The sequence below is a fragment of the Sebastes fasciatus genome, chromosome 4, assembly GCF_043250625.1.
Source record: "Sebastes fasciatus isolate fSebFas1 chromosome 4, fSebFas1.pri, whole genome shotgun sequence".
NCBI classification, from domain to species: domain Eukaryota; kingdom Metazoa; phylum Chordata; class Actinopteri; order Perciformes; family Sebastidae; genus Sebastes; species Sebastes fasciatus.
In genome coordinates this window covers 20,420,348-20,432,852 of record NC_133798.1, presented here as the reverse complement: position 1 = coordinate 20,432,852, position 12,505 = coordinate 20,420,348, and the positions used below count along the sequence as shown (strand labels likewise).

The 12,505-nt window shown below is 36.4% G+C and overlaps 2 protein-coding genes across 2 annotated transcripts; both read right to left on the bottom strand.

The window, feature by feature from the left end:
- Window positions 1-1,369: 1,369 nt before the first annotated feature.
- On the bottom strand, window positions 1,370-3,813 carry LOC141766138 (cAMP-regulated phosphoprotein 19-like). Its single transcript, XM_074632708.1, has 3 exons — window positions 3,607-3,813; window positions 2,819-2,941; window positions 1,370-2,498 (listed from the first exon to the last, which is right to left on the bottom strand). The coding sequence occupies exons 1-3, from the start codon at window positions 3,763-3,765 to the stop codon at window positions 2,328-2,330; spliced, it is 453 nt and encodes a 150-aa protein (XP_074488809.1). The 5' UTR covers window positions 3,766-3,813; the 3' UTR covers window positions 1,370-2,327.
- A 3,245-nt stretch (window positions 3,814-7,058) lies between these two features.
- rsl24d1 (ribosomal L24 domain containing 1) lies at window positions 7,059-10,538 on the bottom strand. Its single transcript, XM_074632707.1, has 6 exons — window positions 10,365-10,538; window positions 8,994-9,107; window positions 8,838-8,910; window positions 8,677-8,740; window positions 8,443-8,528; window positions 7,059-7,484 (listed from the first exon to the last, which is right to left on the bottom strand). The coding sequence occupies exons 1-6, from the start codon at window positions 10,443-10,445 to the stop codon at window positions 7,408-7,410; spliced, it is 495 nt and encodes a 164-aa protein (XP_074488808.1). The 5' UTR covers window positions 10,446-10,538; the 3' UTR covers window positions 7,059-7,407.
- Window positions 10,539-12,505: the final 1,967 nt, after the last annotated feature.

Here is a 12,505-nt window from a genome sequence, read left to right as displayed (position 1 = left end):
CCGCAGCTCCAGTTACACTGCGCATGTGCCATCCACCATAAACTCAAGGCCCGTGTCCTAGCCTCTGTCAATAGGCCTTCTGGAGGAGACAAGGCTGAGGTGGTGTCAACATTACTGCCATGATACACAGCATGTGCATTATTTATACAGAGGGATGGAAAATCACACCACATTGCCAATCAGGCATAATCATTTTCTTACTCTGGTCATAATGTATGAAGGATCATTTTACCCAAAATGAATATTAAAAGGGAATGCTAGGAGACTGTAAAATGTGTCATATATAAGGTTATGCTTTCTTTCATTTCCACTTTGTAAATAATATTTGTACCGGACATGTTATAATTTTTTTGATAACAAAAAAGACAAAAAAATGACATGTCCGGTACAAATATTATTTACAAAGCGGAAATGAAAGAAAGCATAACCTTGTTTATAAGACAAATGAGTTGTGAAAAAAGTAGTAGACTGTAACTAAGTACACACATCATCAGTGATATCAGTGTGGTATTGTTATCTAAAAATGATATTGATTTGAGACTTGTTCATGACCAGGGTTGTAACTGAGCAGTAGGCCTATACCTAAATATAATAATAATAAAAAAATAAAAATAATATCTATACTGTATAATGACTGTGCAATATCATTATTATTATTACTACTCAGGTGTAAAACCGTTTAAATTTCATTTAATTCTCACTGTGCAATATCATTTTCCACTTGTAAAATTTTGTTAATAGTCTGTTTGTCAATACTGTATATACTGCTCCTACTTTTATACTTCTTTCTATTTAAATGGTTCATAATTTGTTACACTTTATTTAGCTCTTTTTTACTGTGTTAGCTGATGCATCTTGTTTTTTGCACTATCCCCTTTGCTGCTGTACACTGCAAATTTCCCCACTGCAGGACTAATAAAGGAATATCTTATTTTTTATCTTAAAGCTTTATAATGAAATTGTGATAAACTACTATGAGGATAAAACCAACAATTCTTACAGCCCCTTAAAGCTGCAGGTGGTAGAATTGGAGCAAATATTAAAAAAATATTTTTTTTATAAAACGGTCACTATATTCTGACAGCAGTGCATGAGACAGGTAATCTGAAAGAATAATCATGTGTCTCTGTGTCCTCCGGTGCTCCTAATGGCATCTACAAGATTTCACAGACCGGAGGAAAACAACCAATCAGAGCCGAACTGGAGCCTGCTGTCTCTGAGCAGCTGTCAATCACTCACAAACTCCAATCAAACTAGGCAGCACTGATCAAATATGAAACTCTGGATGTTTTTTTTGTGCAGGTAGTTTAAGTAACATTTGATTGGACACATTAAGGACACGTTCAATTGAATAACCGTACTTGTAAGATATTATGCAAAACTATTTTATTTACAAAACAAATGGCACAGTGTGACTGCACAATAAATGCACATGCACACTCCAGACATGTCAGGGGAGTTTCTTTCCATAAAATCTTAAGTGATTCCAGTCAGACAGTGACAGACATTTCAGGCAAAATTCATAACCAAGATTCTCACTGAGGGAGCAAATATTGCTCAAGAGGAACAACGGTTCATAACTTTTAAGGCCATTTTAGAGATCAGGATGAGATGGAGACCAGCAGCAAGTCCTTGAAAACCAATGTCACTAAAATGAATTAAAATACAACTGGCTACTAACTGTATGTGATCTAATCTTCAGTACTTTGAAAGCACAGAACCAAACAGCTTCACAGAGAGAGGAAGGGACACAGACAATCAAGGATTAGAAAACAAAAAAGCAAGATTAAGTATTTTCACTCTTTAAACAGACATGCCTCCATATGAGCAATTGAATACTCAAAACCGTTTCAAACTGAAAGGCGTATCTGTAAGTTAAACTTCTACTTCACACATATATCAATGCAAACTGTCTGTGGTCATAACTCATAAGTGTTTTTGCCTCTGTAACTATCAGTAACATGGCAGAACAAGATTCCTCTCCAGCTGCTGTTAGACAGGCAATTTGTATGGAGGCATATATCCTTAAACGTGAAAATGTTATGCGAGAATAAGATAGCATTAACTTCCATTCATATTTATAATATTTTTATAATCAATCACTATATAGTCTTTTTTAAGATCTTGAGAAACATTTTCAGCTACTACTTTTCGTTGGATTTAACTCACTGGCAATTCAGTGTTACCACTTTTTCTCAAGAATTTGGCTTGGTACATAACTTGTTCTTAGAGAATACATATAAAGGTGAAAAATAAACAAAAACGTAACCACAGGTAGATATGAAGTGGGGGGTTGGAATGGTAACAAAACAGCAAACATGAAACCATCAACCAGCCAGTTTGCTGGCTACGATTGAAGTCTTTCTTTGAGGCAGGTCCTGAGGTGTTGGGATGTGCCCCCCTGTGATCTCCGTCTTCTCCGTCGGGGCTGATGGCAACTGCTTGTTCTTCATTTTTGCCTTGGCCATGTTGTAGTCACCAGAGTCAAAATACTTTGGCTGGACAAACAAGAAAAATATAAAGTGAGAATATTGAAAGACTGGATTTTATTAAATAAGATAAGATGAACCTTTATTAATCCCCGGGGGGGAATTCAGGTGTCAAAGCAGCAAAGCGCAGATACAGAGGTGTACAAAAAGATTATAAAACAATAAATAGAAATACAGAATATACATAGTGAATGAACATAGTGAATGGACATAGCATGTACCGCCCGTCAAAAAAAAAATCTAGTGTACAATAAATAGATGTAATATGTGCAGTCTATAAAATGGTATATGGAATGAGAAGCAAGCCAAGTTTAAGGTATGAAACGCACCCCCTTCTGGAGTCTTTTCCTGAGAAAGTCTGAGCCTCCAGGCTTGGCTCCTAGGTTAGGAAACCTGGCCTTCAGTTTGGCCTCCTCTGCTTTCTCTGGACTGATTACTTTATCCTCCATTTCCTGCAAAAAGAAAGAGCACAGAGTGTATGGATGGCAAATGCTCCACTCAGTGGACTTAAATGGGAGAAAAACGTCATTAAAAGTACATCAAGTGATTAATGAAACTGCAATATATATATATATATGCTGACATCAGCAGCTGGTACAGCTAGTATGGCTACAATATGTCAAATCAAATTTATTTCTATAGCACATTTAAAACATGAGCTGACCAAAGTGCTTTACAGACATAGTGCAGAATAAAAACAGGTCAACAGAGCAGACAACAAAATCTCACACATCCACAGACAGAGACCAAGATACAATCCATGAGCAATATGTCACAATAATGCAGACGCCATGAGGGACAACTGGTGTTTGCATTAGCATTTATCCTGCCAATTAACTTAGCATGTTTAGCTATAGCATTAATCCAATTTATCAATCAATTTACAAGAGATTGCGGCAAACTAAGCTACACATCGGCCCCTTAAAGCAGCAGGGGTTTTGTTTTGCTTTGTCATAACAGCTAGGAGCTAATTAGCTAATCACTTGGCGGTAGCATCGTTGATGACATTAGCAAAGGGTAGCTACATGCTAACTAGCTTGCTGCTAGCCGAATGCTAATTTAGCAGCAACTGGCTGACTCGTTAAATCAGCATTTCGTCGACTAGTTATGTGTTTACCTGCTGTTCCTCTGCAGGCCTCGTCTCGTCAACCTCCTCAGACATAGCTGTATTGGATCCTGTACGGTTTTGCCGTTCAAGCAGCTCTTTTCTTCTGGAGGATAAAAGGTGCAGCTGGGAGCGACTCACTAGGCGGGCTGAGCAGCAGCAGCCTGTCATGCAGCCTGACCAGCAACAGGCCGGGGAGTCGATGCCAGATAGGGATGTGCCGGTCACGAACGAGTCGGTTCAAAGAGCCGGCTCTTTTAAGTGAACGATAAGTCCGAGAGCCGTTTTAAAAAAAATAAAAATTTAATTCAAGGCAGAATGATAGGATGATCTTCTCCACGCCACGGCGGGCACTCTAACAGCCTGTTCTCGCTCCTGGCCTCTGGTAGAAGATACAGGACCCCCCGGACTCTCACCAGCAGACTGAGGAACAGTTTTTCCCCCAGGCCATCAGACTTTTAAATAGATAATTCATACGACACCTTCTCACACAAAAATATATCTTATACTGTATATACTGTATATGTTCTTAATATATATGTTCTTAATATGCCTGTATTTATTCTTAATATGCCCTTGTACAAAGTATTTCTTCTTTATAATTGTAATGTAAATGTAATTGTAATGTTAATGTAATATAACTTATTATTTTAATGGAGCTTCCCAGCAAAAAGCATTTCACACGTTTGTACCTGTATAACCGACGTGACAATAAACATCTTGAATCTTGAATCCATGCACTGACTGTGACTGAATGTTGTGTTAATGATGTCCGTGCGACCATCAGATGATTAAAGACAAGGATCATACCATCAAGCAGGGAGGGGCGGAGGTGCGCGGCGCAGAGCAGGTACAGAGCAGGAGGAAGAGGAGGAGAGAAAGAGAGAGGAGTGCGGTGCGTGAATAACAGACAAGATGATTGACAGTCGGAAACAAAGCAGCATGTAAAATTATGATATTCTGGAAATTATAAGGTTTAGTATAATTAAATTGAATAATTTAAGTGATATATGTGCACACATACTAATCATATGTCAAAACAGCGCTAAATGGCTGAATTATAAAAGGCAGAAGTGGTAAAACGAAGAGCTGTTTGGGAGCCGAAAGAGTCGACTCTTCTTGGTGAGCTGAACCAAATGATCTGGCTCACTAAAAAGAGCCGTAATTCCCATCACTAATGCCAGAGATGCAGGATGGGAGACAGAGCAACATTTCCTGCTACAATGTATAGCATGAAGAAATTAGGAAAAAATTCTTTACAAAAATTAAATGTAAACTCCCAAGAATTTGATTCCCTCTCTGACCAAAATAAAATACAACATCTAGAAAATAGTGTCATCAGCATAAAAGCTGCAGGATATGTCAGTGCATGTCACAGCCTGAGAGACAACCACAATAACAACAGATAATAGATGTATTTGGTAGGCATACTTACATAAATTAGTAAAGAGTGGTGGTTTATAGTGCCAGTCACTTATAGGTGTTTAGAGAACAGCTTTTGGGTTTTTAAAATCTTAATGTATTGCCTTTTTATGTCTGTCACTTAAAATAATACCCCATATCCATCCACATTATACGCATGACTGCTGTCTGCTGACTTCAAGTTAGCTATCCTGCCATTTCCCTACATGAGGTACATGTCACTATACTGTGGTTTTGTAAAAGACTGTGTTACTGTAAGTGCATAGAAGCTGCAGGATATGTCAGTGCATGTCAGTCTAGAGACAACCACAACAACAAATAATAGATGTAACTCACACTCTGCCTTTTATTTACTTTTTGTTTTTTTACATTTATCCTTTGATATTGCAATATATTGTAATTAATTGTTTTTTATTTGTTTGTTTGTTTTATTGACACAACAAACATTAATTACTTCTTTATTGTTTTCTTCCATTTACATGCATGTTCTTTTTAAATATCTACATATTGTAATTTGCTTAATGAATTGTATATATGTATATATATGTTTTTGTTTTTATTTTTATTCAATTTTTTTTTATAAATGTTACCTTATCAAGTGATGTACTGTACAAACATTTTACAATTTTGTGTAAAAATTGCCTCGGGGCACAAGTGATGCCATTACATGTTCTTTTATAACATATTTGCATAATATATGGAGATTATTTCGTTATTAATTCATGTCATTGTGCAGCATGGACACCAAATCTTAATCTGTAAAACATCTTTGATATTGTTGAAAAAAGAAATTCCTATTGGAGGCTTTCAACAGATTCATCAATGCCTCAGAAATGTCTTTAAGAAGACATTAAAGAGGGACACAAATACCCCACACCTCACCTCCATACCATTATTGACACACAGTACAACTGAACTGAATGGACTGAAATGCTGTGCAATATGCTGCCTCCCACTGTGTAATTCTCTGTAATATATTTATTATTTTTTTTAAATATTTTTATGAGCTACAAGTTCTTTTAATATGGTCATGGAGCATATATACTGTATATTTGTATTCTGGGGGTATCGTTCCTATGCAGAGGGTAGTTTGGTTTATTTATTGACTACACTGAGGGCGTTTTATATTTTAATTATTTATGTATTTATTGTGTTGAGTTGAATGTGCTACTTATTTTGTACTGTAATTACCTTGTGCCTTTTCTACCTTTTCTTTTCTTCAAGCTGACTCGGTGTAAACTGCTCAGAATTCCAATGTACTTGTGCAAATGGCAAATAATAGTCTTGAATCTTGAAAAACACAATATAATCTGAGTTATTTGCAGATTTATTCGTAGGAATCTTAAAAAAATAAAAATGTATTTGGGCCTGAATGATAAGATTATTTTTTGTTATTTCTCATAGTATTTCTTGTCAATAGTGAGTTTTATTGCAGCCCTCATCTATCAATTGTAAGTTAGTTCACCTGCTGTCATAAGTGGAAAAGGCCAATCAGACCACGATCACAATATTAGTCAAAGCTTCTTAATCCATATTTCTGGATGAAAACAATTGCATTGGGAAAAAAAGACCTCTACTTTCAAATATATCATTTGTAAACCGTTACACCACACTGGTATAGAATGGGAGGTAAAATGTAATAAATTAGCTTTTAAATGCATCTTTAATTTTGTCTCCTATTGATAATTTGTGGTTGAATGAGTGACAGATATGCAAATGATGAATATAGGTCAATTTTTTTTTTTGCTGTTACCATACATTAAACTTACACTATATGTTAGATGAGTCCAATTCAATGAAGTGCTTATATTATACAAATAATTTGTGTGCAGCCAGACTTCTCTTCCTCCATAATGGTCTTCAAACTAACACAATGTCCATCAGCAAAAATCCACATGTAACACAAAAGTAAAATGTCTTATGGTTTCTCATACTACTGACAAAGATATTTTATATATTCATTTGGCACCAACTTAGGTTTTAATTTAACTCTGGTTATAGTTGGGTCAATGTCACAGAAAATAAGAAACAAAACAAGTACATTACCCAAAAAAACATGTTTATTAAATTTGTTGTTGTTTACCTTTTAATATTTTTTGCATTACTGAAATACATTTTACTATGCAACAGGATAGAGTAAATTCTTTACAGCTCCGACTATCACAGGAAAAGAAATAACTGGGAGATACGTGGTTAATCGCTGCTGCTCTGGATGCAAATCTTTGTTGGATCAATGCTTTCAGTCCTCGTACAGCTATTTAAAACTGAACGCATTATTGTGTCCACCATCAACCATTTGGAAATTTTAATTCCAAAACAGAAGTTTAATATAATACAAGGTCAACTTGCTCACGAGAGTCATCACACAAGCAAAACCCCTTGGGTATAAGATTAGAGATCTTCATCCCCCATGTCCACGTCTTCTTGTAACTTCTGCACCATTTTGGCTTCCATTTGTTTGGCCTTTCCTGTAAAAACCAAACAGAGACAAATTTTTAATAAGGGATAATGTACAGCGAGCCGGTCATTGTTGTGAAAGAATCCCCGACAGGGCGATGCTGCACCCCGACGCGGAGCCTTCATGATGGAATGACAACCAATACACCTTTAGAAGATCTTCAGCTTTCCATTGGTGTATTAATCTTTTCATTAGCGGTAAAATTTACAGAGATAATGCTGGATACATTTGTGAGTCACCAGTAACCTCTAATCACAGTTAAAGCGATACTGAACTTTGGTAGAACTTTTGGTTGTGTTCCTAACTGGCCATGATATATGCCTAACTAGTTCAAGCAAGATCTTCAGCTTTCCATCGGTGCATTTATCTATTCATTAGCAGTAAAATTGAGAGATATATCACTGGATAAAGTTCAGGAATGCTGGTAACCTCTAGTCACAGGTCACATGAGAACTGTTGTTAGGGTAGGCAATTCAGGTTTATACGACAATGTTTTATTTTTTGCAATGGCCTTCAAATCTGAGCATGGGAGCTGATATTTGTCTGGTCTTTAACCTGTGACCAAGCCGACTCAGTTGAACCTATAAGGAAACTAAGATCAGTCTCCTGTCGGAATAGCTCACAGATTCAAAGAGACACACAAGCTAATCTACCACAGCAAGGTGCTCCAAAAGGATTCAATCTTTTGTTTTATCTTTTTGATATGCAATAGCGCATTTTTAAAAAAAAGTTTTTTTTTTTTTTTTAAAACCATGTATATACTGTAGTTGTATAATGTATAACACATAATACATTTTCATTAATATGTATGGATTGTCTGTTCTGTGTATTAAGCTTCATTGTGTTCTTTGTACTAAAAAGGTGAAGTGCTGTGCAGTGTGCAAAATCAATGGCACCAATTCAAATTCCTTGTACATGATAACAAGTTTCCTGTGTATAACGTGGTATAATTTGGTGAAACATTTTACCTGCATGTGGTGCTTTGATAAGGTGAATATTCTTCTTCACTTCGGTGATGGCCTCTTCCTTCTCCAATTGTTTGCCCTTCTTTAGTCTATAAAGTGGAGAGAAAAACAATAAAGTTGAGGCAAACATTGTTTTCCAAATCCTGTCATAATGCATTTGTTATATAAAAACTGTTTAACATAAGATTGAAAAAGATAAACTCAAGAGATGTGCCCAAAAATGAAGGACTTGCTCACCTGTTCATGATAAATCTCGCCTGTCGTTTCGTTTTTATTACTTCCACCCTCTTCATTGCTTCCACTGTAGAAATTAAAAGTGACACATGATTCATCATTTCAAAAATCAAATGACAATATTTCCACAGCAAGTACATGCGAGAAAAACATTTCTACATTACCTGTCTTGTCCCACAGACCCCTGTTATATTTAACAGGGAGATTTCTCCTCTTCTCAAACTCCAGGGCGTTATCCTGAAAGAGAGGATGTTTGTTAGATAAGACACAGTAAAACACATTTATGACAGAGTTAGTGCTCTATAGATAACCTAACTCACCACTGTCAATTCCTTTCCTGTTGCCTTTCTGAATGCTTTGGTCCATCTTGTCTTTCTTGGGTTACGCTTCTTCTTGAAGTTCTTGTGGCATTTTGACTTGCAGAATCTGAATGACTACATACAGAAAAACAAATAATTAGAGGTCAAGAAGAAACCACAGGACTTTGAATGGATATGGTTAGGTAGACCTGTAAGCAGTTTTCTTGCCAGGAAGAAGGGCTCAAACTAACGATTATTATCATAATGTCGATTAATCTGTCGATTATTTTCTCAATTAATCAATTAGTTGTTTTGGTCTATACAATGTCAGGAAATGGTGAAAAATGTCGATCAGTGTTTCCCGAAGCCCAAGATGACGTCCTCAAATGTCTTGTTTTGTCCAAAACTCAAAAGATAGTCATAGAGGAGTAAAGAAACCAGAAAATATTCACATTTAAGATGGAATCAGAGAATTTTTACTTTTTCTTAAAAATTACTCAAACCGATTAATCGATTATCAAATAGTTGGCTATTAATTAAATACTTGACAAATATTCAATTCATAGTTGCAGCTCTACCAGGAGGATAACAGGAGTTTGGTATTGTTGAATTACAAAGTTGTATAGACTTGAAATTCAGCATTAAAGATTTGACACTAGATTTGTAACAGTCCACATGCGCTCTGTCTTTATTGGTTACATATTTATTAATATCGGCCGGTATATCATACGATATTGGCTTATTACAGATACACCAGTGTTGCCATTCATGTTGTCTGGTAAGTAACAGGAAACTGCAGAATAGAAATGGAAAAGGTATGTTTGAGGTAGTTTAGAAAACACAGAGAGAGAGAGAGAGAGAGTTTATTTTCCAACTGTAGAAAGTCTCACTCAGTAGCCTATAACTGTCACAAATGTTTACGTAATGAGCTTATGTTTAAGATGATTTTTTTTGTGTAAATGGATTATAAAAAGCTATAATGTTTGTCCTATAGCTCCGTTTTCAGTAACATCATACACATTTCAGATCTATGACTGTGGGGTGTTTATGATTTGAGTTACCGTCAGAGGGCGACACTACTCCACCAGCCAACCAGAGGCCCTGCTGCTGGTTAAATGTCTGGCTCTCTTCATCAACTTGATTTATATCAACAGAATGAATCTAACATTTCAGAAAGTATTAACGTTATGTGCCTCGACTCCCACGTTGTAATATAGCTGAACACGGAGGTAAACCATCATTAAGTTATTCACTGTTAGAAACTATAACAGCGTGTCTTGATCCCACGTGAGTGAGGACAGCACGTTTTGTTAGCAGCTAATGTTAGCCAGACAGTCTGACAGTGAAACCAGAGCTTGTGTTAGAGTTAAAGGTAAATAGATAGTACTCTACCTTGCAGTCGTTCCTTACAAACATCACCCCATGCCCGGGGTACACTGGCCCCGAGCAGAAATAACACTTTTCGATGCGCATTTTCGCAGCAGAGACGCTGCGTGCGACAACGATAAAAACAAGACCGACCCGACTCCTCCTCTTCCTCTTCTAACTCCTCTTCTTCCTCTTTGGTGTTTATTGGTGTTTGGCAAACCAGCTTAGAGGTGCATTACCACCACTTACTGGACTGGAGTGTGGAGCAGCAGATTGGCAGGAAAATAATAATAATAATAAAATAAATAAAAATAAAATAAAATAAATAATTATTAATAATAATAACAATAATAATAATATTAATAATAATTAAATTCTCTCCATTATTCCTGTTGCCCTTAAGTAATTAATTAGAAAATTGTGTACTTTCTTAGATGTCTTTCCTAGCAGATTGTAATATCTCCATCATCTACTTTTTTATTGAAGAAAATTAATTTACAAACATTAAGACATTGTAATCTAAACTCAATACTTCTAACATACAAGGCACAAATGGATAAGAAAGATAACTTAAATTATAAAAATAATATAATAATATAAGAAATGCAATGAAAGAAATGCATAAATAAATAAATAAATAAATAATAAGACTGCACTCTTCCATAGAGGCTCTAGGGGTCATCATCATATATGTTCAGTTCTTCATAAGCTCTGAGGAGAGACTTTGCATGTTGTCCATTCATTAGTCTTAAAGCACTGAGATTATTGTCCACAGGTCCCCAAGTGGGTAAAAAAGAGTTATACAAACACAGAACAGAAACTGAACATATGCCACAACCAAAAAAAATGCAGTTTTAAAGGGACTGTTTGTAAGAATCAGAAATTGATTGTAACAGCAACTACTGTGGCCGTTAAGTCAACGAAAGTCAGCGTCCTGTTGCTCACGTTCGCCTGTGTGCACGCGCTAACTGAATGTGAGCGAGCATCCGTCAAAACAGTGAGGCGACACACGTCAGCTAAAACCACAATATCACTCTATATTTCACCTGCCTGACAGTAATGTTAGCTGACCAGACGGAGGTCTCTCCATGAATCAATGCTGATCCTAGTGTTGGCATTTCCTGCCTCAGCCTCCCGACCGCGGCCGGAGGGAACAGGGGAGACACCGGAGTTTTGGTCAGAGACAATAACGTTACTCGCTGCGGAGCCCCGTCACTTCACAAGACACGGGAAACCTCTGTTGGTCTGGAGGAGCTGCAGCATTTATTTCTGCAAAAACGTCCACTGTACATTCACTAGATATTCTCAGAGCTAAACTAACTCTTCTGCAGTGTGTAGTGTGCGCGCATGCACATGTGGAGGTAACGCACGCGGTGTGTGAGTGAAGGCAAGCAGGCAGGCAGGCAGAGGAGCAGAGTACAGCAGAGACTTCGGCCCTGGAGACATAAATGTTTGAAATATTTTGGCACTTCTGCTAATAGCAGAATAAACTAAATTTGAATATCTAACAAGGAAACACAACAATAAAACAAACAAAACAAACCAAATTAAAAAAAAATCAATAAAACCAGAAGTGCACTCGGAGAGCGCAGACCTGGATTTTGTGAACTGCTTGTGTGTAATTTGATCTGATAGTATATCTGTATGTTGCTATGTGTTGCTGTGTGTACCTGTGTGTTTCTCTGTACTGGCTATGGAAACAAATATCCCTCTGGGACAAATAAATCTAAATCTAAATCATAAATATGCACTTTTTAAAAACTTTTTTATTTCACGATAGTATTTTTCACAAATCCCTGCCACTTCACCTCAATCATACAGAGATGGATAGTAGAAAATATATGAAACAAATAGTTATTAAATTAATAATTTATGTAATTTGTAGAATTTTTTGGGGTTCTTTTATATATTTGACTTATATTTTATTCATATGATTATTTATATAATAATGTCTTATTTACTCATTTAATATTGATTATTTCTATAACACTTAACGGCACCATATTTTCCCACCTAATATTCACAAACCCTTAAAGTGTGTCTTACAGCTGTATTTCTTACTCTCCCTGCATACAGCTGGTGACCATGGTGTTCACACTTCATGACTTTATACTGATTATGGAGTCAAACATAGCTCTACATATTTACACACAGTGAATGAGCCG

Excerpts from the sequence above, each read along its gene's own strand:
- LOC141766138 (XM_074632708.1), bottom strand. The coding sequence starts at position 3,765 with ATGACAGGCTGCTGCTGCTCAGCCCGCCTAGTGAGTCGCTCCCAGCTG. Across the intron at positions 2,942-3,606 it reads GGCCTGCAGAGGAACAGCAG|GAAATGGAGGATAAAGTAAT; the intron begins GTAAACACATAA and ends TTCTTTTTGCAG. Across the intron at positions 2,499-2,818 it reads GGAAAAGACTCCAGAAGGGG|CCAAAGTATTTTGACTCTGG; the intron begins GTGCGTTTCATA and ends TTGTTTGTCCAG.
- rsl24d1 (XM_074632707.1), bottom strand. The coding sequence starts at position 10,445 with ATGCGCATCGAAAAGTGTTATTTCTGCTCGGGGCCAGTGTACCCCGGG. Across the intron at positions 9,108-10,364 it reads TTGTAAGGAACGACTGCAAG|TCATTCAGATTCTGCAAGTC; the intron begins GTAGAGTACTAT and ends TTCTGTATGTAG. Across the intron at positions 8,741-8,837 it reads GGGTCTGTGGGACAAGACAG|TGGAAGCAATGAAGAGGGTG; the intron begins GTAATGTAGAAA and ends TAATTTCTACAG.